This window comes from Notolepis coatsorum, assembly GCF_963971535.1.
Source record: "Notolepis coatsorum genome assembly, chromosome: 3".
NCBI classification, from domain to species: Eukaryota; Metazoa; Chordata; class Actinopteri; order Aulopiformes; family Paralepididae; genus Notolepis; species Notolepis coatsorum.
In genome coordinates this window covers 11,673,006-11,699,046 of record NC_140167.1, presented here as the reverse complement: position 1 = coordinate 11,699,046, position 26,041 = coordinate 11,673,006, and the positions used below count along the sequence as shown (strand labels likewise).

General features: G+C 44.1%; 1 protein-coding gene across 1 annotated transcript in view; it reads right to left on the bottom strand.

Annotated features, from left to right (window-relative positions):
• The window catches only part of sos2 (son of sevenless homolog 2), a 90,509-nt gene that overhangs the window by 5,891 nt on the left and 58,577 nt on the right, over positions 1-26,041 (bottom strand). The window contains exons 8-20 of the mRNA XM_084309954.1: positions 22,407-22,505; positions 18,803-18,930; positions 16,642-17,297; positions 14,840-14,921; positions 14,286-14,408; positions 13,230-13,342; positions 10,929-11,151; positions 9,251-9,370; positions 5,907-6,069; positions 3,464-3,581; positions 1,408-1,580; positions 933-1,049; positions 221-482 (exon numbers count right to left, since the gene is read on the bottom strand). Of these exons, the coding sequence (XP_084166080.1) occupies positions 221-482; positions 933-1,049; positions 1,408-1,580; positions 3,464-3,581; positions 5,907-6,069; positions 9,251-9,370; positions 10,929-11,151; positions 13,230-13,342; positions 14,286-14,408; positions 14,840-14,921; positions 16,642-17,297; positions 18,803-18,930; positions 22,407-22,505 (2,377 nt within the window). The remainder of the gene's footprint in view (positions 1-220; positions 483-932; positions 1,050-1,407; positions 1,581-3,463; positions 3,582-5,906; positions 6,070-9,250; positions 9,371-10,928; positions 11,152-13,229; positions 13,343-14,285; positions 14,409-14,839; positions 14,922-16,641; positions 17,298-18,802; positions 18,931-22,406; positions 22,506-26,041) is intronic.

The following is a 26,041-nucleotide window of genomic DNA, read 5'->3' as shown; positions in this document are numbered from 1 at the left end:
CCCTAGTGTGGTTATGTCTGTATCGCTCACCGTAGGAGCCCTAGTGTGGTTATGTCTGTATCGCTCACCGTAGGAGCCCTAGTGTGGTTATGTCTGTATCGCTCACCGTAGGAGCCCTAGTGTGGTTATGTCTGTATCGCTCACCGTAGGAGCCCTAGTGTGGTTATGTCTGTATCGCTCACCGTAGGAGCCCTAGTGTGGTTATGTCTGTGTCGCTCACCGTAAGAGCCGGGGAGGTCGTGGTCCATGAAGACGGAGCAGAGGTCGGCCGAGGCGGACTGCGGGGGGGTGGGGGTGTTGGGGGAGGTGGGCACCGAGGCCGAGGCGAGCATCTCGGGCTCCGTCTCGGCGATGCTCCGGAAGGTGATCTTGTGGGGGGGCTCCCTCTCCAGTGGGACCGGGTGGCCCCTCAGGGTGCCGGAGGTAGACGTGCGGACGGGCCGGATCCCCGGAGACTTGAGGTTGTACTGGGTCTTCCTGGGCTGTCGGGGGGGATGAGAGAGAGAGAGGGAAGAGAGGACTGTCTCAGGCTCAGCTGTGGCCATTTTAGCTCCATCGATGAGCTAATGCAAAGCTCTATAACGATCCGCTGCTGATTCTGAGGGTTAAAGTTCAAACCCGTCCCAACTAATTATTGCAAGTTCGCATTGTGTTTTCAAAGGGATCAACAGAAAGCTCAAAGGGTCTCAACGAAGGGTGGTGGGGTGAAATCACAAGCCGCTGCTGAAATACAGGATAGAATTATCCCTTTCTCTCCAAATCCTCCAGCTGCCACCACTGGTCTCCGATAAGATCAGCACCTTGACCCGACAGGTTAACAGCGATAGTAATGTGTTTCTATTGGCAACCGTGTTATTAATTTCCTTCCATAACAGATAAACAAAAAACACTAAGTCAGAAGTCCTTTGTGCCGTCAGCACTCCGTTACTTACAAAGCGAGGAGGCTGCCTGCAGTTGCGAGGCTCAATCTCCTGGGACTTGTTGAACAGGTAGTCGGCGAACTCCTTCTCGCACATGTTCCCCATGGGGTTCAAGTTCTCAAAGAACCTCTGTGTCGGGAACACAACACACAAGAGCATAACACAAGAGCACTTTGGGCTGCGAGGAAATTATTGTATGAAAGGCGCTATACAAGTAAAGTTTATTAAAAGGCATGTCATCTGATAGTTATTACTGCGAGCGGGAGCGTGCTTTTATTTGACTAAAAAGTACCCACGCTTTTTGCTCTGGTATTTTTAGTCTAAAAGCTTTTTGCCCTGGTATTTTTAGTCTAAACGCGTTTTCTCCTGGTATTTCTAAAATAAATGTATGTCTAAAATAATACCACGCAGATATCCTGTTTGATCACACCAACTCCTCATCGACATAAACATAGGATTCAGTTTAAAAGAATGAATGCAGACCCACCTTGATGTCGTGCTCCACCTTCAGACAGTAGGGCTGGTTCTGGTACTGCTGGATCTCTCCCGTGATCTCGGCCACTTTCCTGCGCTTGCTGAAGTTGATCAGCTCCTTGCCGTGGCGCTTCAGAAAGTCTGGGTTTCCCTCCTCAGTCTTCAGAATGTTGGTTAAGTAGATACCTAAAACGGTGAAGGTCGAGTGTTATCAGAGACCTTTCAAAAGGGAGACCAACCAAGCCCTCACTTGCTTTTTTTTTTAATCCACTTTTTCTCCTTATTTTCTATTTTTCTCCCATCCCAATTTCGTGTATCCAATTCTCCCCTCCCCTGTCTTGAACGTTGCTCGACTATGTCCCCCACTGGCCGGTTGTAGGGAGGATAGAAGCCTTGCATCACGTGTCCCCTCCGGCACACGAGGAGGCAGCCTGTCACATCTTTTCGCCTGCCAGCGCGGACTCTCATTGGCGAGGTGAAACGCATGGGAGGCTCACACTACCCTCACCACTTCCTGTCTCTGCTGTGCAGGCGTCTCCTAACCGACCTGTAGGGGTCGCTGTCCACAATGTCCAATCCCCACCCATCGACTTCCACCCCGCTGACTCTGCCAAATGAGCCAGTACGACGGCCGGCCCAAGCCGAAGGCAATGCTGAGACTGGGATTCAATAACGGAGTCTCTTGCATTTGGTGACGAGCGCAATCTCCGCTACGCCACCCAGCCGCCCCAAGCCCTCACTTCCTGTAACTTCTCACTTCCAGGTTTGATTCCCGCTCCTCCCGGGCAGCGTGTCGAAGTGTCCGTGAGCAAGACTCTTAAATGGCTGCTCTTTAAGACACTTGAGCCCTAACTGCTCGCGATGAGCAAGTTGGCACCTTGCATGGTTGCCTTCGCCGTCAGTGTGTGAAGAATGTGTGAGTGATTGGGTAGAATGTTGAGAAAAAAATTGTAAAGCGCTTTAGATAAACGCGCTAGATAAATGCACCATTTACCATTTTACTGCCCCTTAGGAGACTAGAGTGGGCACACAACTCCATTCACCCGGATGAGAGATGTAGAGGTTTTGACTGAATGTGGCAATTCTCTTCTACCATAGAAATCCAGGTAAATATTGTCCGTATCTTACAAGTTGAAGGTGTTCATTAAATGGACATTTTTCGGGGGGCCCAAGTGGCGAACCATGTAACGTGCTGCGTCGGGGCACGGCCGACCCGGGTTCGATTCCCGGACCCGGCGTCATTTGCCGAATGTCTTCCCCCCGCTCTGTCTCCCGTTCTTCCTCTCTCTCTCTCTCTCTCTCTCTCTCTCTCTACTGGACTGCCCAGTAGTAAAAAGCGATAAACGCTAAAAAAAAAATATATATAAAAAAAAAAGCAAATTTTTCCGACACGTAAAACAACTTTGTTTGAGACGTGTCCAGCGATCTCACAGTATTAGCGATAGCGCCCGTCTAAAAGTCTTAGGAAACAGGAACTGTTCCATTTTCAGCCCATTGGGCGCAGCTTTTAATGCTTCATCTTCATCCATTAGAGTATCTTTGTTTTTCTAGACCGGTTCAGTGGAAGGTTTGGCGCGTTGCAGGATCAGCTATGACTATTCTTGACGTCGTTTTGTGTCGTTTACCAGACATCAGTTTAAAAGATCCCCGTCTCAGGCTTGTTACAAGCGTCCCGAAAGGACCCGTTCTTTACCCAAAGGTCCTAAAAAGGTAGTTGCTCTATATATTATTAGTTTCCATCAACTACCAGTCAGTCAAAACACAACTTCCTCACTATGGTGACAGCTGGCCTGAGATCAGCTGTAGTCGGTTCAAGGACACAACGTTTGTTATGGAAACCAGCTATATAGTGTTAAAGCAAAAGAACATACACAGGCTTCACCCTCTGGGGTATTTCCGAGAACCTGGATTAAATAACTAAAAAAAAGATGATCATGAAATGCTTTCATAATTACAGATGGATCGGTGAGACAAGACATCCGTAAGATCAGGAATGAATACACCACTCTCAGGGAGCGACCCTGCCGGCTAAAAGCCCCGTCTGCTCAGTGTCCTCGCAGAGCTCTTACCAAAGAAAGGCACACAGGGTGGGTTTATGGACTTGAGCTTGGCCAGGTATTTCTTGAAATGGTCCTGGCTGAGTTCCACGGCCTCCTCGAGGATCTTCTTCTTCCCCTCCCGGACCGCCTGCGAGGGGAACACAAGGAACATCTCTCCGGTTACCAAGAGGCTCTGAAAACACTCCCTGGGCTTCAGCTTGAATACCTGAGCGGTTTACTTTTCAGAACGGAGTACAAATCTGAATAAATTAATAAAAAAGGTTATCATCACATCGTGACACTGAACATCGGAATAGATATCAACTGAAGCCGTGAGACAGAGATGCATGGGAATCTGTTTAACCCTTTCACTACCACACTACAGAAGGTTAACCTTTCACTACCCCCCCACTCTGTAGTGTGGTAGCGAAAGGGTTAACCTTCTGTAGTGCGGTTGACTACGGGCCAAACCACACCACTTGGCGTGCGAGTGTTGCACGAAAAACACAAACGTTCATGAACTCTAAACATTTTCAACTGGGAGGACACGAAACAAAACATAAACCAGTTTATGATAATTAGATGAGAAAACATCAGTCAAGTGTCTTTCTGGTCAGGGTGTGCAAATCACAACGACACTTTATACAGCCCTCTGGAGGGGCTCGGGGAAGCAAGCAGGGCAGTGTGGAAATAATGACAGAAACAGCAGGCATTCTGAATGTGGGTGGGTGTGTTTGTAGGCAGGTGGGTGGGTAACTTGTTATATTTTATTATGTACGCAGTATACAGTATTATGCATGTATGTACTGTGTGTATGTATGTTTGTATTAACACGAATCTTTTGAATGTATTCTGGTATTTTATAATATGCATATTTTTGTACGTTTGATTTTATAAAACATGGGAAGTTCTTGATAAGCCTCTAGGCTTCTAACTTCTCCTTGACAATCGTTATAACTTATTATGTATTGTTTTTACTTCTGTTTAACTGTGTTAAATAAACAAACAAACAAACAAACAAAGGATGAGAGGAACAGCAGGCATTCTGAATGATATGAGGCTGAGATGAATAGCAGGCATTCTGAATACGAGGATGAATATACGGTATAAACATCGGTTTATCAGCATTTCTTCCGCTACACAGCAGCATCATTCTTTTATTAATTGCATGCCATTAAAGAACTCCAGCAGAGACCTCATTTATTGATATGATATTTCAATGTCGATCTAGCTTACTATGATGCCAAGTGGCTCATTCCAATCAGCAAGCTGATGCGCTCGGTAACCATGACAATGGAACTTGATCTTTGATTGGCCACTCGTCTTAGTAATAACCTTACGTTGTAACATACACATTACACATATGAGTGCATGCTTACCAACTGTTTTATTGCAACACTACTATCACCGACATCTAAGAAGGGAGATCCCCCCTTGAACGGCCCTTCTAAGGTTTCTCTCCTCCACATTGCCTGTGGTGCATTTTTTTCCTATTGCTAGGTTTAGTGAGTTTTTCCTTACCTTCGCTGGGAGTGTTGCATTCATTTATAAATTTTTTTTTGGGACTTTATGGTGTTTTTGTTTTGTTCTTGATTTATTGTGATGTTTCTTCTTGACGTGTCCGGCCCATGGGGACATTAACGTGTGTTGTCGGGCCTTACAAATACATTTGATTTGATTAACTAGTTGCCCCAAGTGATCATTGTGCAACCAATTTTAGAAGACAACGCTACTTCTGAGAATGTGGTTTGTAAAGGAGAAGACATCTATGACTGCTTTTATGACGACACCGACTTCCCCTGGTGTTACAACTCTGGTAGCAAGCAAGAGTCCAGGGGGAAACGTATAGAAGCCATGTGTCCAAAACTCCCAACATTACAGGAAGGAGGGAGAGAAGAAGTAAAAACAGACAGAAAGAAAGAAAGTAAGATGAAAGATGGAGGTCAGACAAAAGAAAGAAAGACAGAAAGTCAGACGAAAGAAAGACAGAAAGTCAGACGAAAGATGGAGGTCAGACGAAAGAAAGATGGAAAGTTAGACAAGACAGTAAGTCAGACAAAAGACAGACGAAAGAAAGACAGAAAGTCAGACAAAAGACAGACGAAAGAAAGACAGAAAGTCAGACAAAAGACAGACGAAAGAAAGACAGAAAGAAAGACAGAAAGTCAGACAAAAGATAGACAAAAGTGAGACAAAAGTAAGACAGTCAGACAAAAGAAAGTCAGACGAAAGAAAGCCAGACAAAATACAGACGAAAGAAAGACTGAAAGTCAGAGAAAAGAAAGACTGAAAGTCAGATGAAGGAAAGACAGACAAAAGAAAGCCAAAAGTGGGAAAGTCAGACGAAAAAAAGACAGACAACGGTAAGACTGAAAGTCAGACAAAAGTGAGAAAGTCCGACGAAAGAAAGAAAGTCAGACAAAAAGAAAGAAGGAGAGAAAGAACCCCGTCCCCAGACAGTAGTTGCCCTCACCTCGAAGGTGTGGTCCAGCCGGTAGACCGGCACAGAGTTGATGGCGCTGACCACCTCCAGCACGCCGTTGAAGTTGTTGAGCTCCTGAAACACCTGCAGGATCTCTATGACCCGCGTGAACACAGCCACCCTCTCGTCCAGGTTCTCTGCCTCCACAATACACCTGACACACACACACACACGATATACAAGTGTTATTACTATGTGATCAAGGACCCCAATAGAAATAACTCTTTGATCTTTTGTGTCATCCTTTTTTGATAATGCACGTTTTTTTTTCATTTTTTTTTCACTTTTTCTCCTTATTTTTCTTCCATCCCAATTTCGTATTGCCAATTCTCCCCTCCCCTGTCTTGAACGTTGCTAGACTATGCCTCCCCACTGGTCGGCTGTAGTGAGGATAGAAGCCTTGCATCACGTGTCCCCTCCGGTACACGAGGAGGCAGCCCGTCGCATCTTTTCACCAGACAGGCTCACGCTGCCCCCGATACTTCCTGTCTCTGCTGTGCAGGCGTCCCCCCAACCGACCTGTAGGAGTCGCTGTCCACAACGTCCAATCCCCACCCATCGACTTTCCACCCGCTACCTCTGTCAATTGAGATAGTATGACGGCTGGCCCAAGCCGCAGGCAATGCCGACACCGGGATTCGAGACCGGAGTCTCTTGCATTGGTGACGAGCGCAATCTCCGCTACGCCACCCAGCCGCCCCCTTGATAACGCACGTTTGTTTGTTTTTAATAATTGATTAGATTAGATCCAAATGTATTGTCATTATACAGCAAGTACAGTACAACGAAAATAAGTTTGGCATCCAACCAGAATGCAAATGTAACAGTAAAGTGCAATAGTAATATACAATGTACAGGTGATTAAACTGGGTACAAAATATACAATTTAGTACTACTGTGTGTAGTGCTAATCAGATGAATGTACAGAGTTGTAGTATTAATATGTACAGTGATACAGGTGTAAAGACGCCGGTATGGTAGTAGTCATACTGTCCAGCAGCGTAACTAGTAAGAGTAGGTACAGATATAGATATAGTATCTACTAGGGCTGACCCCTATTAATCGATTAGTCGACTAATCGGTCGAAAGGAGCCGTAGTCGACTGGCCAACCTCTTAGTCAAATATATTTTTAAAAAATACTTTTTTTTATCATTCTTTCCAAAAGAAAAGAGGCCTAGAAGCGTGGCTAACGCTAATGGCACGCATACCAGAGGCTAACTGCCTACGAAAACAGGCACAGAGGCACTGAAAGAGGATTTCACCCATCTAATGAACACACTAGACTAGACAAATATCAAGATGTATCCATCAGTGGACCAATTGCATGCTTTTTCAGAGGACAAGAAGCTTTCCGTCGCCTCCTTCAGACATTAAGCACCCCCCCCCCCCCCCACAGCCCAAATGGAGAGAAAAAAAAATATTATTATACTTATTTTTTTTGGCCAATAGTCGACTAACGGCAAATTTTGGCCAATCCTAGTCGACCATCCAAATCCTTAGTCGGGGACAGCCCTAGTATCTACAGATATGTAAAAGGACTATGTGCAGGTAAATACAGACAAGTGTGGACAAGATAAAATATTCCTTTATTGATCCCCTTGGGGAAATTCATGGAACTTGTAGCACTAATTTGTATATTTTGATAGGTGAAACAGTCTTAACCAGTAAGAAAAACACGTAACCTTAGGGTCACGGAACGGTCTTAACCAGTAAGAAAAACACGTAACCTTAGGGTCATGAAACATTCTTAACCAGTAGGAAAAACACATAACCTTAGGGTCATGAAACGGTCTTAACCAGTAAGAAAAACACGTAACCTTAGGGTCATGAAACGGTCTTAACCAGTAAGAAAAACACATAACCTTAGGGTCATGAAACATTCTTAACCAGTAAGAAACACACGTAACCTTAGGGTCATGAAACAGTCTTAACCAGTAAGAAAAACACGTAACCTTAGGGTCACGAAACAGTCTTAACCAGTAAGAAAAACACGTAACCTTAGGGTCACGAAACGGTCTTAACCAGTAAGAAAAACACGTAACCTTAGGGTCATGAAACATTCTTAACCAGTAGGAAAAACACGTAACCTTAGGGTCATGAAACAGTCTTAACCAGTAAGAAAAACACGTAACCTTAGGGTCATGAAACATTCTTAACCAGTAAGAAAAACACGTAACCTTAGGGTCATGAAACATTCTTAACCAGTAAGAAAAACACGTAACCTTAGGGTCATGAAACGGTCTTAACCAGTAAGAAAAACACGTAACCTTAGGGTCATGAAACGGAAATCACTGTGCCCAGGCAGCAGTGGTTCGGCAAAAAATATTTCCCAAGTACGGTATATATGAAACAGCAAGAAAAACAAGTAACTTTAGGGTCATGAAACGGTCTTAACCAGTAAGAAAAACACATAAACCTTTGATTCAATAGAAAACATGACTGGCACAAAAAACCCGGAAGTGATGAGTTTTCCCCACATGTCAGCAGCGGATCTGCTGATGAAAGTCTTTCTTCAAAAATGAAAATGAAAATGAAATATAATCCGAGTACCTCTGATGAAGGACCATATGACTCAGTGTTGAGTTCTCAGAGGAACAATGTTTTCAACCATTCAAATCACTAAATATGGTACGTTAAGAGTGTTGTGTTGTTGCCTTCATTCTTGTGATGTATAACATTCATACTCCAAGTGATTTGGATCGACTTCACAACTGCAAATACATGGGCTGTCAGAAGAAATGTCAAAACTGAGTTACACGGTTCTTCAGTGCAAGGGTTGAATTCATCTTTTAGATGTTCCAAGGTCTCTAGGCTAAAGACTAAAAGAAGACCAAGCTTTAAAGTTGTGGAATAGTCTGCCACTACAAATTCAATCTCTCCAGACCCTAGAGATATTGCATTGACTTGTGCATTTCATATTGTACTTTGTATTAGTCTGTTTCTTTATACTGTAAAGCACTTTATTCTGTTTTATATGTGTATTTTTGTTAAAATGTGTATTTGTGACGATGAATTGTATTTTATGTAGGCCTATTTGATGTATATTATGTATGATAATAACCTTTATGATAATCACTTTAAGTTGATGCCTTTTTTAACATCTTGGCCAGGGACTACAGATGAAATCTAGCCTTCTGGCTAAATCTGGCGTATTTCACATTTATTGTTGATTATTATGCACGGTCCCTTTTGCAAATAAACGTTAGGTGCAACTTCAGTTGGTTTTAAATGTGCTATATAAATAAAAAGATGACCATGACCTTAATCTAAGGAACGAAATAAACCTGCTTAAATAAAGGCTAAATAAGAATGAAGGAGGCTCTCGCAGACTCACTTCTCGACCCACAGGGTGAGGTTGGTGGTGTGGCGGATCATGCGCAGCAGGTTGGGAGAGTTCTTCTCCTTGTCCTCTTTGGTCCAGACGCTGCCCACCAGCTCAGACGGCCTGACGGCCCTGTGGAGGAAGAGACCATGTGGAGGCCACGTTATTATTACAATCTGCAGGTTTCAGATAACAAGTAACATTTTAAACTTTTTAATACCACTTAATACCAGCTAAATCTAATACCAATTTCACTTCCATACTCAGTTGGTTGGCCATAAATGTGTTAAGGCGAGACACTACAGGTGAATAGGGTAAAACATTTAACTAATAGATATCACAATGAAACTTCCCCAGTTGATTACTTATATTAAGACAAGACTTTTTTGTATTACAAGTTTTCTGAAATTGTATGTTTAAATATGCAAATGAGGCATGATCTAATTAAATATGCACTAATTTGCATATAATTCCAGGACAGAAATCTGAACATTGGATAAAGCCATTTTCAAAATTATAGTTTCATTTTGTTGACATATTAGAGCCAAAGGTTATTACAGAGGGGATTTTGGATATCTCTTTTTATCACTCCATGAATCAGAAAATACTCCATTCAGTCCATTTGTATGGTAAAATTCCATATTTCGCCATGTTTTTAGGAATAAAATGTGATATAAATCAGGGTATGAATGCGATATCAACAAACCCTTCTGTAAATACCTTCAGAACATAGATATGAATAGAACTGGAAGGTTTGGTGTAAGTGAGTGCTACTGAAGTGGAGATTTCTGGCTCAGAGTATGAGGAAAAACTCATTAAAACTCATTTTTGGGAAAACGCCTTCAAAGTTCGGTATTGTAAAATGCCATACATTTTTTTTAAACAGCTATTTACAAACACAATACCTAATCAAACCATTAGTAATTGACAACCTAAACACATGCCTGATAACTGAATAATAATAATAATGATGTTATTGAACTGAACAGAACTACACACAGGCTACAAACAGTGTAGTACAGTGTAGTACCCCCTAATAGGCAAAAATAATTGAATAGATATCACTATGAAACTTTCCCAGTTTGTTATGTACATAAACTAAGAAAAACTATATTGCAAGTTTTCTGAATTTTATGTGTATATATGCAAATGAGGCACTTCCCCATTAAATATGGGCACATTTATGGATGCAATAAGGCAAAATGAAGTAAAATAAACAACTAAATGTGTGTTATTGACGTTTTATTGTCACTAGTTTCATAGAAGACATGTTTAGGAAGCAAAATATAACAAAATCAACACAAAAAAAGTATATTTGCCTATTCACCTGGGGTGTCTCGCCTTAAGGTCTTAAATTGAGAATTATTAATTGAATACTTTTTAATACCCTGCAGATACCCTGTATTTACAATGGTGGCCTGGCAAGCGACAACAGCCATTTAAGGGAAGGGTGGACTGGAAAGGGGCTAGAAAGGGACTGGAAGGGGGCTAGAAGGCGGCTAGACGATAAAAACGTTGAAAGCACAAAACGCATCAATAAGAACAACTAAACAGACAAGAAAACACAGGCAAGCAAACAGCGGTCAACAAACGAGACATGAAGAAAACCCCCCCGACAGACACAGGAGATAATAAAGTACCTCTCTATCCATCACCACAGATAAACACAGGGTAGCGGCGGCCGACTCACCTGTAGAGCTCCGACTCCAACAGGGTCAGCTGGCGGGCAATCTCTATGGGGTGAAGGGTCATGAGGTCGAAGCTGTCCATCTGGCCCGCCCTGCTGATGTGCCACTCGATGGGAGGGGGCGGGCTCTCAAAGGTGATGTGGTGACTGACGCCGTTGGACTGGGTCTGCATCTTCCTCCTGATGATCTTGTTGATGGACTCCACCCACTTCCTCATGGACTTGCCTGGTCGAGGACAGAAGAGGGGGGGGGAAACGTTAACCGGAATCAGTCAGAGAGGTCGTCAAGAGTCACCGTTGACGCTCTTCAGCGGTCGTAGTAATAATAATAATTCGTTACATTTATATAGCGCTTTTCTAGACACTCAAAGCGCTTCCCACAATGTAGGGTGGAAATTGCCTCCATCACCACCACACCGAACCTTGGGCTATGCAGGCTCGATGGCTGCCATACACTGGCACCAGGCACACATCACACTACACAATGGCTGAACGGCTCAGGAGACGGGGATTGATATCAGCCAATTAAGGGGAAGGGATGATTAGGTGGCCTTGATGTCAGAGACCTGATTGGGAATTTGACCAGGAACGTCGGGGAACCCCATACTCTTTACGATAGGCGTCCTGGGTTCTTTAACACATTGAGTGCCAACAACGACAAACTTGTTATTTAATCGTTATTTCTTTTATTAGCAATATCCATTCATTTTTAATCAATCCAGCCTCACGTTATCATTGGGACTGTCTCCAAGCTCGAAAAGGGCAAATACCGCCCCCTATATCGTCTCCCGGATGGTATTGCACCCATTGGAATGGACACAATGAAAACGCATGTGAAAAAACCCTCCGGATTCCACATTTTACTTCTCAGGCATGTAACCAGAGACTATTGCATTCATTGGGGCAACCGAAAGCAGCGTGGATTATCTGTTTCGAGGTCTAATGTATCAAAAAACGCGATCGATATTTGGAATGGTGATCAGGAATTGGAATAATCTTTTTGCAGAACATTTGATCTGAGGTAAGGAATCTATTTGACCAGTTTTGGGGTAATCAGATGTTTTTTTCCCCACATATTTCACAACGTGTGTGTGTGTGGCTGTGTGTGCGTGTATGACGTTAGCGCTGACCAGGTCATGGATAATCGATTTTCCAGCCCGCTTCTCTAGCGTGCATAAGTACACATATACCATCAATAATCTAGCATTTATTTGAAAACTATCATAAATCAGCCGGAAAATGACAACGTGTTGTGTGTATTCCAGTAAAGGGCGATTCCTGCGGAATCTTTTTTTTCTTTTCTAGAAATTTCCAAAACTATACTCGTATTCAAAACGGTATAAAACGGAAATGTACTGATGAAAAAACAATCCGTTGACATGTTGACTGCAAGCAAGTCATTGATAAGCGACGGGCGTATTAGACACATAGCCATAATTTAAGATATAGTTTATGTGTTCACAAATGTGCTCGCCCTCTCATTGACTAAAGCGCTGGCACTCAAGCGATAAATAGCGCACCCCCTGCTGGCAATCAAAGTGTTAATGACCGAGATTCAGTTAGGACCTCGGTTTAGCGTCTCATCTGAAAGATGGCACTCGCAGATATACAGTGTCCCTATCACCGTAACAGGGGCATTGTTACTGACAAGTCCTGAGGACAGAGTGCCCCCTGCTGGACAACAACACCACTTTCCGACAATGGCCTTTCGATCATGAGTCCGGAGCTCTACTCATGTAGCACGCTGCATGAACAGTAGGGTTGGGTACCGTTCACATTTGAACCGATACCGGTACCTGTGAACCGATACCGGTACCCAACGGTACCTTTTTCGGTTCGTTAGTCTCTAAAAATTGTATCTACCTACATCAGTTGTAATTTTTTTTTCTTTTTTTATTAAACAATCCAAACTTCCAATTATTTATTATCCTTATTATTTATTTAGAACAATTTGTTAATATATATATAATATTGCAGCAAGCGTTGTCTGCATCTAGCTTTGTAAAGTGTAACAACACTTGCGACCGTTTTCGGCTTGCCATCGCCCCGACTGCTTTGTTGTTGAATCAAGTCAAATCCTAGGTAAGAGTGTATTGTGCGCGTGAACGTTGACGTGAACGTGCGGCACACTTCATAGGTTTCGTTTAGCTTTTCATAAAAAAGAATTACAGTACCGAAATGTGGCACCGGTGGAGGATCTCACGTGAATCGGTACTCTGTAGTACCGACGTGATTCGGTCGGTACCCTTAAAAGTACCGGACTCGGTACCCATCATCCCTAGTAGCCACACTGCATGAACAGACCTCTCAGCTGGATCTTGCAGGTGATGTACTCCTCCAGTCTGTTCCTCAGCTCCACGTCGTTCTCGAAGTCGTAGAAGTGGTGCTCCACCCACTGGCGGAACACGTTCAGGACCCTGAGAGACGGAGGACACAGGGCAGAGTGTTACTGGAACGCCGTCGCTAGGCAACAAAGCTTTATTTCCTGTCCACTTGTGACATTAGCAAACAATTGCAACAGGAAGAAAATTCCATTCAGAATGTTTATGTTGGCAAGTAGATTTGTGGGCGGGGGGGGGGGGGGGGGTTCCCAAAATGCTTTTATTTTAATTGCATGTAAACAACCAAGGGCGATCGCTAACAAATTGCGCACAATTAATGAAAATAGCAAGTTTTCATAGCAATACATCTAAATTAACAGCATGTGTGTTCCGTTTAGCACTTGGTAAGAATTTAATTCAGATGAATGATTCTCTAGTCTACTGATTAGGTAATAGATTGGAAACGGAACCGTTTAAAGGGGCACTTCACCGAAAAACAATGCAGATTCAGCCCGATACCGGTTTGCACACATTCATTTAGTTTGACACGTATCGAGTGTTAAGGAGTTTTGAATATCTCCTCTTGTGACGTCATCAGAGGACCCTGAATCATTGTGTTGTGTTAATTACCGTTCAATTCAATTGGATTGAAATAGGGATTGATATTTTTTTCCCATCTACATCCTTTCATTGAGCTGTAATTAACACAACACAAGACACACCGTCATCATTATACAAGTCATCAATCAATTAATAAACTACAGCCATTACTCATTGAAATGACTTCCAGTGTGTGACTAAATCATGTCGTTTTAGTTGTGAACCGTTCCTTTAACCCTTTCACTACCACACAGAAGGTTAACCCTTTCACTACCGTCTGTAGTGTGGTAGTGAAAGGGTTAACCTTCTGCAGTGTGGTTGTGAAAGGGTTAACCCTTTGTCGTGCGAGAGTGAAAGGGTTAACCTTCTGTATTGTCGCAGTGAAAGGGTTAACCCTTGGGTAGTGTGGCAGTGAAAGGGTTAAGAGGGCGTGTCTCACCTGAGCTGCACCGGCTGCACGTACTCCTTGCGGAACCTCTGGAGCTCGGCAGCCATTGGCTGGTCTCCGTTCCAGAGGGCCTGTCGGTCCGCCTCTGTCGGCTCGGGCTCGGGGATCTCGATCCTGGAGACAGTAAAATCACCAGCGTGAACGCAGAAATCATCGCCGCGGTAACACGTGAAAACAAAATGGTAGGGATGTCCAATATTATCGGCCGATATTGGCATTAAAATGTAATATCGGAAATTATCGGTATTCAATTTTTTTTACTTTTACATTTATTTAACCTTTATTTACCCAGGCAAGTAAGTAAGAACACATTCTTATTTTATTTATTGTCAAAAGTATGCATAATGTCGTGTTAATTCCACGACAAGAGATATGTAATGTTAATTATCTGAAATTATTCCGTTTTTTTGCGGAGGAAACCCTGCATATATCGGTATCGGTTGATATCGGAAATTAAGAGTTCGACTATATCGGATATCGGTAAAAAAGCCAATATCGAACATCCCTAGTGATAAGGCGTCGCTATGGGTAAATGGATCCCGTACCTGTCAATCAGCAGGCTGAGGAGTTCCTGTGGCTTGCAGAAGGACCGGTACGTGGTTAGAAACGTGCGCACGAAGTTAGGATCTGAAAAGACAAAATTATACATTTAGTTATTTAGCTGAAACGCTTTTTATCCAAAGAGACTTACGAATTGTGTACAAGTCAGCAGGAGGGTAACATCTCTGAGGGCTGAGGGTCAGTGATATCGTTCGTCAAACAGTGTCGAACTGGAGTGTTACACTCTGAGTGCGTAGTAAGTAGTAAGGCTGAGCGAGAATGTTCGAACGTTACGTTGGCATTCGAATTCTAAATCAAAATTTTAATTTTAAATAAAAAAATTATTTTTTATATATATATATATATATATTTTTTTTATGTGTCTATTCATTCTGTTTAAACCAATGGGGTTTTTCTTCACAGTTGCAGATCAAGATTAGGCTACACTAATATTATAGTATTAAAAAAAACTGCTGAGTTATATTCATTAAAGAAAGTTGATTTAATAAAAAAGAAAGACTCATTTAATCAGATTAATCACTTTATTCAAATTGAGGATTTAGTTTGAGGATATTTATACAAAATAAAAAAAGTTAAATTTGGAGGGAAAGGGGGTGGCTGATTGGCTCAGTGGGCAAGGCGCTCGCCACTAACGCAGGAGACGCTGGGTTCGAGCCCAGGTCTCGCCGTTGCTACCGGTTTGGCCGGTCGTTCATACTAACACAATTGGCAAGTGTTAGAGGGTGGGAAAGCCGGTGGGTGGGGATTGGACGTTGTGGACAGCGACTCCTACAGGTCGGTTTGGTGACGCCGGTGCGACGGAAAGAGGAAGTAGCGGGGGCAGCGTGAGTCTCCCATGCGTTACTCCTCGCCACTGAGAGTTCGAGCTGCTGCGGTGAAAAGATGCGACAGGCTGCCTCCTCGTGTACCAGAGGGGACACGTGATGCAAGGCTTCTATCCTCACTACAGCCGACCAGTGGGAGGCATAGTCCAGCAACGTTCAAGACAGGGGAGGGAATAATTGGATAATACTAAATTGGAATGGGAGAAAAATAGAAAATGGGAAGAAAAAGTGGATAAAAAAAAAGAAAGTGAGGACAGACTTTTTTTTTTTTTTTTTTTTACAAAGGTTTGAACGTTCGTTCGAAAAATCCTGATGAAGTTCGAATCCCAAAAACAGGCTTGGTAGTAGTAGTAGGCATAGTAGTATTGTACATAGTAGATAATAGTATAGACATAGTAGCAAATATAATAGTAAAAGACGATACGATTTCTTTGAAATTTTACATTTTAAATGTTTTTATCTCCAATATTAATTGAAGAGGTGTGTTTAGTGTTTAGTTGACTGCGGCAAATTGGGCGGGTTTCAGCAAATGAAACGTGGCTATAACACTGGATGGGTAAAAAATAAATATCTCTGAACACACATGATCATTACCATAGTGCATCTTTTGCACAGAGTTCGTTGAGTTCAACGAATAAAAAAAAAAAAAAAAATTGATACGACATCTTTCTACAGGAAAGCCTCTTACCGGCATACATGTGGTAGGTGAGCCTCTCATCTTTCTTACCGGCATACATGTGGTAGGTGAGCCTCTCATCTTTCTTACCGGCATACATGTGATAGGTGAGCCTCTCGTATCTCTTACCGGCATACATGTGGTAGGTGAGCCTCTCATATCTCTTACCGGCATACATGTTGTAGGTGAGCCTCTCATATCTCTTACCGGCATACATGTGATAGGTGAGCCCTCTCATCTTTCTTACCGGCATACATGTGGTAGGTGAGCCTCTCATCTTTCTTACCGGCATACATGTGGTAGGTGAGCCTCTCGATGAGCTTGACCACCGTGCCGGCCTTGATGATGGGGATGCCCGTCTTGCTCTGCACGCGGTCCTCGAACACGATGTTCTCCTCCGAGTCCTGCACGGCGAAGCGGTACACGTCGGGCGACGGCAGCCGCAGGGGCTGGGCCTGCTCCTCGTGCTGCAGCACGGCGTCCAGCATGCGGTCCAGCGTGGAGCGGTACTGCAGCGTGACCAGCGCCGCCATCCACGCCGCCTTCTCCTCCGCCGAGCGCGCGCAGAACACCACGCAGTTCTCGTCCTTGCCCACCAGCTCGAAGGCGTGCCGCTGCTCCGCCGAGTCCTCGCGGTCGGCGATGCGGATCTTGCGCAGGACGAACTTCTCCTTCAGCCGGTACTCGGCGCCGCTGCTGGAGCCCGGCAGCCGCGAGCTCTGGTTGGCCTTGCAGCTGATCATCAGGCCGTCAAACAGGAAGTTGTGGCGCTCGTGCTTGGCGCCGGCGCGCAGCAGCGCCCCCTCCAGGATGAACTCGCTGCAGCACTGGCCGATGTCCTTGCCCTCCCAGCCGTCGATGCTCTTCTGGATCTCGTTCATGCGCTTGATGGCCAGCTGCTTGCTGCGCACCTGCCGGCGGTACAGGCGGTACATGGGCTCGCTGCGCAGGGGGGGGGAGGAGGGGGGAAAGACTTGAGGTGAGGACAACCGGAAGAACTCACATTTGGGTTATTTCCAACCTAGACCCAGATATTAACCGGCATCATACCATTAGATTTGGACCAAAAGCGTCACGTCAATTAGGACTATGGATGAGCAGGTTGTATTCTTTTGGCAAAGTAAAAAAAGACCAGAAGAAGAAATCTCCTCAAAAGCAGCAATATGTCTTTTTGCCTAATGGTCTCGTACTAACGAGCGCCGTCAGGAGGCTGGTGCCGACAACACAAACACAGGAGCTGAACATCTGGCCTGAATACTCCCCCCCCCCCCCCCCCCATTGTCTCCGGAGTCACTCTGGGACATTTTCTAGGCGCCGTTTCCTAACGTTCACCTTGAAACTGTCCAGGTTCATCAAGCCCTGTTTGATGGTCGAAGGCGACTCACGGTGCTCCTCCTGTGTGAGAAGATCAGCACTGTCCCGTCTCTGGTCTCCACCTCGGAGGATCAGGGTTTGCTAAGCTAGACCTGGTTCTGGTTCTGTGTGATTCACCAACACTAGACCTGGTTCTGTGTGATTCACCAACACTAGACCTGGTTCTGGTTCTGTGTGATTCACCAACACTAGACCTGGTTCTGTGTGATTCACCAACACTAGACCTGGTTCTGTGTGATTCACCAACACTAGACCTGGTTCTGTGTGATTCACCAACACTAGACCTGGTTCTGGTTCTGTGTGATTCACCAACACTAGACCTGGTTCTGTGTGATTCACCAACACTAGACCTGGTTCTGGTTCCGTGTGATTCACCAACACTAGACCTGGTTCTGTGTGAACACTAGACCTGGTTCTGTGTGAACACTAGCCCTGGTCCTGGTTCTGTGTGAACACTAGACCTGGTTCTGGTTCTGTGTGAACACTAGCCCTGGTTCTGGTTCTGTGTGAACACAGCCCTGGTCCTGGTTCTGTGTGAACACTAGACCTGGTTCTGTGTGAACACTAGACCTGGTTCTGTGTGAACTAGACCTGGTTCTGGTTCTGTGTGAACACTAGACCTGGTTCTGTGTGATTCACCAACACTAGACCTGGTTCTGGTTCTGTGTGATTCACCAACACTAGACCTGGTTCTGGTTCTGTGTGATTCACCAACACTAGACCTGGTTCTGGTTCTGTGCGATTCACCAACACTAGACCTGGTTCTGTGTGAACACTAGACCTGGTTCTGTATGAACACTAGACCTGGTTCTGGTTCTGTGTGAACACTAGTTCTGGTTCTGTATGAACACTACACCTGGTTCTGTATGAACACTACACCTGGTTCTGTGTGAACACTAGACCTGGTTCTGGTTCTGTGTGAACACTAGACCTGGTTCTGGTTCTGTGTGAACACCAACACTAGTTCTGGTTCTGTGTGAACACTACACCTGGTTCTGGTAAACAGGCAGGTAAACAGTGGCTGGGTTACGACCTGGTTCTGGTAAACAGGCAGGTAAACAGTGGCAGGTTACCCAGGCTTGCGCCGCGGCAGGTGCTTGGTATAAATGCGCTCCACGCTGCACTGCAGGTTGAGCAGCGCTGTGATGGCCTGTTTCAGACACTCTCGGTCGTCCTGGTCCTCGCTGCGCTCTTGAAGTTGCTGCAATGAAGACACAAGGAAGACACAAAGACACAAAGAAGACACAAGTATTACCGTACTTTAATTAAATATTTCATATTCATATATATATGTCTCTATGTAGTTTTTAATGAATAACTCTCAACACTGGGTAGGGGCTAGACACATCCTTCTGGGTTTTTGGCCACTTGGATGAATGTCACACCTGCGTTAGGATTCACTAGGTCACCTTTTCACCGCAGGGCCAAGCTGGTGTTTTCAGGGCCAAGCTGGACTTTTCAGGGCCAGTTCAATATGCTTAGAACTAGGGGTGGGGAAAAGACTATAAAGCAATATATTGCCATATTTTGCGTGCCGATATTATATCAATGCACTGACGGAAAGTGTAATATCGATATAAAGAAATAATATATATTCATATACTGTATAGCCAACGTCCTACCTGGAGCCTCGAGGCAACTTTGGTCCATAGGATTGCCTTTACACATACATATATTACCATTATTATTATTATTATTATTATTATTATTATTATTATTATTATTATTATTATTATTATTATTATTATTATTATTATATTTGCTTGTCAATCCCATTTGGCTGCAATAAAAATTATTAGAGTGAGGTGAACAGACTATTAGATAAATGATTAGAGTGAGGTGAACAGACTATTAGATAAATGATTAGAGTGAGGTGAACAGACTATTAGATAAATGATTAGAGTGAGATGAACAGACTATTAGATAAATGATTAGAGTGAGGTGAACAGACTATTAGATAAATGATTAGAGTGAGGTGAACAGACTATTAGATAAATGATTAGAGTGAGGTGAACAGACTATTAGATAAATGATTAGAGTGAGGTGAACAGACTATTAGATAAATGGTTAGATAAGGTGAACAGACTATTAGATAAATGGTTAGATAAGGTGAACAGACTATTAGATAAATGGTTAGATAAGGTGAACAGACTATTAGATAAATGGTTAGATAAGGTGAACAGACTATTAGATAAATGATTAGAGTGAGGTGAACAGACTATTAGATAAATGATTAGAGTGAGGTGACCAGACTATTAGATAAATGATTAGAGTGAGGTGAACAGACTATTAGATAAATGGTTAGATAAGGTGAACAGACTATTAGATAAAACTGATATTTTTATTGCAGATGTTGAAAGTTTTCCATTGGGGACATAATTTGCTGTTGAGAAAAAAGAATAAATTGCAATATTGCGATATTATATTATTAAATTATATGATTAAAATATCTTGACTAGTATCGTGATATCATATTGTGGGGCCTCTGGTGATTCCCTCCCCTACTTATAACATGGCAGAAAGAGAACCCCATTAGTTTATTCCAAACTGTAGCCTCAGCTGACAAAAGCCTTCATGTGGGCAAAAATATGTAAACAGATTTAGATTTTTGGGGGAAATCAAACTATAAATAAACATTCCTGTCCTGGGCCCATTATAAACCAGTCCGTGACGTAAAGGACAGGTGGCAGTGTGGTGGTGATGCAGAGCTGGGAGAGGCTGACGGCTAACTGTGGAACACAATGTGAGAAATAGGCCACATGGTCTGGTCCTGAGGCAACGTTGCCATGGCAACAGCTTCACTAACCCATCACTCTCTGTGACACCGTCAGATCAGTTGGTGACAAATGTGTGTCGGTACAATATGTACACAGAGATGATGTGTTGAGGTTTTAACCCTTTCACTGCGACAATACACAGAAGGTTAACCCTTTCACTGCCACACGACAGTCGGTTGTGTGATAGTAAAGGGTTAACCTTCTGCCGTGTGGCAGTGAAAGGGTTAATACATGTAGACATTCAATAAAATGTGGATATTATTTAATATGTAAACTTTCTGATTTAATATGTGGAAATATTAGATTTTAAGGCGGTTCAATTTTTTTTTTACGTTCTATATGAATTATATCGAGGGATTTCAGAACTCTGAAGCTTTCAATGACCAGTGATCATCAGAATTATCTGTTCCGAGTCTCAAACTTCTGACCTCATGTGAGATATTGTACATCTGGAAAGGGTTTATATGTATACACAGTCAGGTCCATAAATATTTGGACATCAACACAACTTTCATCAATTTTACTCTATACACCACCACAATGGAAACAAATGAAACAATCAAGATATGCTTTAAGTGCAGACTTACAGCTTTAATTTGGGGATATTTACATCCAAAGCAGGTGAACGGTGTAGGAATTACAACAGTTTCTATATGTGCCTCCCCCCTTTTTAAAGATCTTGATTGATATGTATGGTCCCGATGTAGATTTAACCCTTTCACTGCCACACTTAGAGCTGCCGCGGTATCGGTATTACCGCGGTATCGCTGTTACATCATGCCCACCGCAGCGTTGGGCTGAATACCGGCATCACCGCTGTTTTTTATTATATTATTATTATTATTATTATTACGCTCTCGTTGGGCTTGCGGCTCTGCAGATATACCCTACTTCTCTGTCGAGATTCCAAGCGACCCTATTGGGTACCAGAAAAGTCACATGAAACACTGCAGACCACTGATTGGTCAGAAGAGATACGCGTCACATGCTTGGAGCATCTTGCAGTGCGTTTACTTCCTGAATCTCAGCCATCACAACACGGCTAATAGTACGTTAGCTCCCACCGGAGACCGGAGTGGATTACCGACGCCGTCGCTCCTCAGGGAACGAGGCATAATGATTTTACTGCAACGAAATGTTATAATAAAAGCCCTTCGTTCTATACACTTGTCTGATTGAAAACTTTATTAACAGACCGCAGAATGGGTACAACTCGGCACGCTCTGAGCAAAGAAAGGAACTTAGATATTAATTGAGTAACGCTTGCCTTGCTATGTGGTCCGGTAAATACGAACGTGTAACTATACTAACGTTAATGCCACAAATCGAATGCCTTTGTAATCATAAGTAGTAACGTTATAATAATAAGAAGAAGAAAGGGTCGGGGGGGTAACCGGCGCGCGCGACACCGAGGGGAGACTTCGAATCCGTGTTTCACTTTTAATAACGAATGCGTGCATGCCGAATCCCAAACAATATTCATGCTGCAAAGTCATCCTCTAAAGATAGACATTTAGACTAGAGGCAGGCTATATGCTATATAAAGAGTAGACTACAAAAAAAATGCATTCAAACTTTTTTTTTTGTGTGTGTGTGTGCGGTAATACCGCGGCGGTAGGAAATATTTTGCAAATGTGTGCGGTAAGGAAAACATCAATACCGCGGCAGCTCTAGCCACACTACCAAAACGGTTAACCCTTTCACTGCGGCAACAACACACAGAAGGTTAACCCTTTCACTGCCACACAACAGCAGGTTAACCCTTTCACTGCCACACTACAGAAGGTTAACCCTTTACTATCACACTACCGACGGTAACCGTCGGTAGTGTGCTAGTAAAGGGTTAACCTTCTGTAGTGTGGCAGTGAAAGGGCTAAGGGTTCCTTGTTGAAGGACCTACCTGGAGGAGCTCAAAGTAGTGCAAACAGTGATAGACTGGAACCAGCATGAGCTTAGGAAGCATGTACTGGACGGCTTCTTTGAAGCCTTCAGCGATGGACTGAAACACAAACACAAACACAGAGGAAGCGTTGGGACCAGGAGATCTCAATCTATCGGACGCTGTATGACAGTGGTTGTTGTCTCAACCGTTTTTTTTTTATTTTTTTCGTGCCGGGGATTCGACTCATGATCATAAATAAAAATATAGGCCTGCTTTATGCCCCGTGTTTACAAATATTACCAACATAAAAAAACATATTTCAGCGAATATGGTTTAAACACGTTCATCTGTTGTGTACCGTTATTCCTTGTTGTGTACCGTTAGTCCTAGTCGTGTACCGTTAGTCCTTGTCGTGTACCGTTAGTCCTAGTCGTGTACCGTTAGTCCTAGTCGTGTACCGTTAGTCCTTGTCGTGTACCGTTAGTCCTTGTCGTGTACCGTTAGTCCTAGTCGTGTACCGTTAGTCCTAGTCGTGTACAGTTAGTCCTTGTTGTGTACCGTTAGTCCTAGTTGTGTACCGTTAGTCTTTGTTGTGTACCGTTAGTCTTTGTTGTGTACCGTTAGTCCTTGTTGTGTACCGTTAGTCCTAGTTGTGTACCGTTAGTCTTTGTTGTGTACCGTTAGTCTTTGTTGTGTACCGTTAGTCCTTGTTGTGTACCGTTAGTCCTAGTTGTGTACCGTTAGTCCTTGTCGTGTATTGTTAGTCCTAGTTGTGTACCGTTAGTCCTTGTTGTGTACCGTTAGTCCTAGTTGTGTACCGTTAGTCTTTGTTGTGTACCGTTAGTCTTTGTTGTGTACCGTTAGTCCTTGTTGTGTACCGTTAGTCCTTGTGTACAATTAGTCTTGGTTGTGTACCGTTAGTCCTAGTTGTGTACCATTAGTCCTAGTTGTGTACCATTAGTCTTTGTTGTGTACCGTTAGTCCTAGTTGTGTACCATTGCATCAAGAGCTCAGTCCATCAACTAGAGAATGAAAACACGTCTTCATTCTTCTTGTGTTGTTGTTGGGGAACCCATTAGTTTACACTTGGATCACAGCATGGGCCTTTAAACTCTTTAGTTTATTATGTTATTATTATTATTATCATTATATTTTTGTTATTCTTTAAGTTATCGTTTGCACATTCTCTCCCCAACATGGTGGTGTTGTAGCGCTGGTTGACAAGATGGCATGATTTCCACCAGGGAATAATTACGTTATCTTTATCTCATCTTTAAAAAACCTCAACATGCACGGAGGAGAAGAGAGGGTAAGAGAGGAGGATGGAGGGGAGGAGGAGAGGTTGGCTGTGTTGGGCAGCAGGGTAACCGGAGAAGAGGAGGAGGAGGAGGGGGGTGCCGTCATGGTATCCATTTAAATCCCCTGGTCCCCAGATAACGCTGAATCGATACCTCGTACTCAGACTCCCGCAGAGCGCCTGCGCACGGAGCAGGACGTGTGGAAATAATTGTAGAAATGTTGACATCACCATTACTGTCCAAGTAAGTACTGACCAATATCCATGTAAAAGAAAATATTGATTTATTAAGTCCTGTGTGTGGTAATTTATTGTACGTTTTAATATTTTTATATTTAACAATTTATACACGAGCGTTGTACCAATAAGTCTCAATAAACCGGGAAAATAAACACTGAACACAAGATGATACCAACTGATATTAGACGATACAAAGATTCACAATCATATTTAGAATTTTCTTTTGTAGCTTCTTTCCGTTTCACACCCTGAGTTGTGATTCGTGAAAGAAAGCAGTCCAAAGACATCTCCATATTCATTCACCAAAGTAGCTAATAGCACCTAATGAATCTAAGCAGAGTGTCATCCACGTACGTACGGTGAAGAGCACCTCGCAGCGCGGCCCGTCAGGACAACGTGTACCCTCCTCCACAGAGGTATAGAGAACCGATTGAACCCGAGCTTTGCTCTAATTTACAGCTTATTTTCAACATGAAATGCGCCTCCAGCCAAAGCGCGCACCCCCCCCCCCCCCCCATCTCTCTCTCTCTCCCTCCCTCCCTCTCTGAGAGAAACGGCCTGCAGTGTGGCTGCCTGTTCTATTTTTAAAAAGGCGATGTCATTTACCCACAACACCAGACGCTGCAGAGTGCAGTGGCTGAGTGCTCAACAGACACATCTATCTGACTGAAGGGGGGGGGGGGGGGGGGGAGATGCAGAAAGTCAAGAGGGATGAGTGACGAGGAAGAAGTGGATGAAATGAGAGAAAAGACAAAGGGAGGTGGAGAGACATGCGCTCCTTGTAGGCGAATCTGCAAAAATGGGAGATTCTGAAACAAGAGTACGTACGGCTGGTGGAGGGGGGGGGGGGGTTAGGGAACAGTCTGGTGGGGGGGGGGGGGGGGGGTTAGGGAACAGTCTGGTGGGGGGGGGGGGGTTAGGGAACAGTTTGATGGAGGGGGGGGGTTAGGGAACAGTCTGGTGGAGGGGGGGGGGTTAGGGAACAGTTTGATTGGAGGAGGTTAGGGAACAGTCTGGTGGAGGGGGGGGGGGGTTAGGGAACAGTCTGGTGGGGGGGGGGGGGGGGGTTAGGGAACAGTTTGATGGAGGGGGGGGGGTTAGGGAACAGTCTGGTGGAGGGGGGGGGGTTAGGGAACAGTTTGATTGGAGGAGGTTAGGGAACAGTCTGGTGGAGGGGGGGGGGGGTTAGGGAACAGTCTGGTGGAGGGGGTTAGGGAACAGTTTGATTGGTTAGGAAACAGTTTGATTGGTTAGGGAACAGTTTGGTTGGAGGGGGTTAGGGAACAGTTTGATGGGGGGTTAGGGAACAGTCTGGTGGAGGGGGTTAGGGAACAGTTTGATTGGAGGAGGTTAGGGAACAGTCTGGTGGAGGGGGGGGGGGGGTTAGGGAACAGTTTGATTGGAGGGGGTTAGGGAACAGTTTGATTGGTTAGGAAACAGTTTGATTGGTTAGGGAACAGTTTGGTTGGAGGGGGTTAGGGAACAGTTTGATGGGGGGTTAGGGAACAGTTTGATGGGTTAGGGAACCGTTTGGTGGGTTAGGGAACAGTTTGGTGGGTTAGGGAACAGTTTGGTGGGTTAGGGAACCGTTTGGTGGGTTAGGGAACAGTTTGATGGGTTAGGGAACCGTTTGGTGGGTTAGGGAACAGTTTGATTGGGGGGGGGGGGGTTAGGGAACAGTTTGATGGGTTAGGGAACAGTTTGATTGGGGGGGGGGGGTTAGGGAACAGTTTGATGGGGGGTTAGGGAACAGTTTGGTGGGTTAGGGAACAGTTTGGTGGGTTAGGGAACAGTTTGGTGGGTCTACACCCCTGGGCCTGGTGGAGATCAGCTCATCTACTGTCGTCTGTATCCATGAGCTCACAAGTTCAGTCATGCCTCAACTATTCACACATCCATACCATACAAGAGAGACTGACGTACAGAAACCTGCCAATAGTCTTTTAGATTCTAATGTTTGTGCCTTAAGAGAACCTACATACTTGTACACAGATAACACACAGATGAACGCATATAGCATGTAGCTTCGTTAGGTCTTAACCCAACGTAACCTTTGTTAAACACAGGGTGCATGTGAACAGAAACTGAAAGCTGGGCTCGGACAGTGTTGAAAATA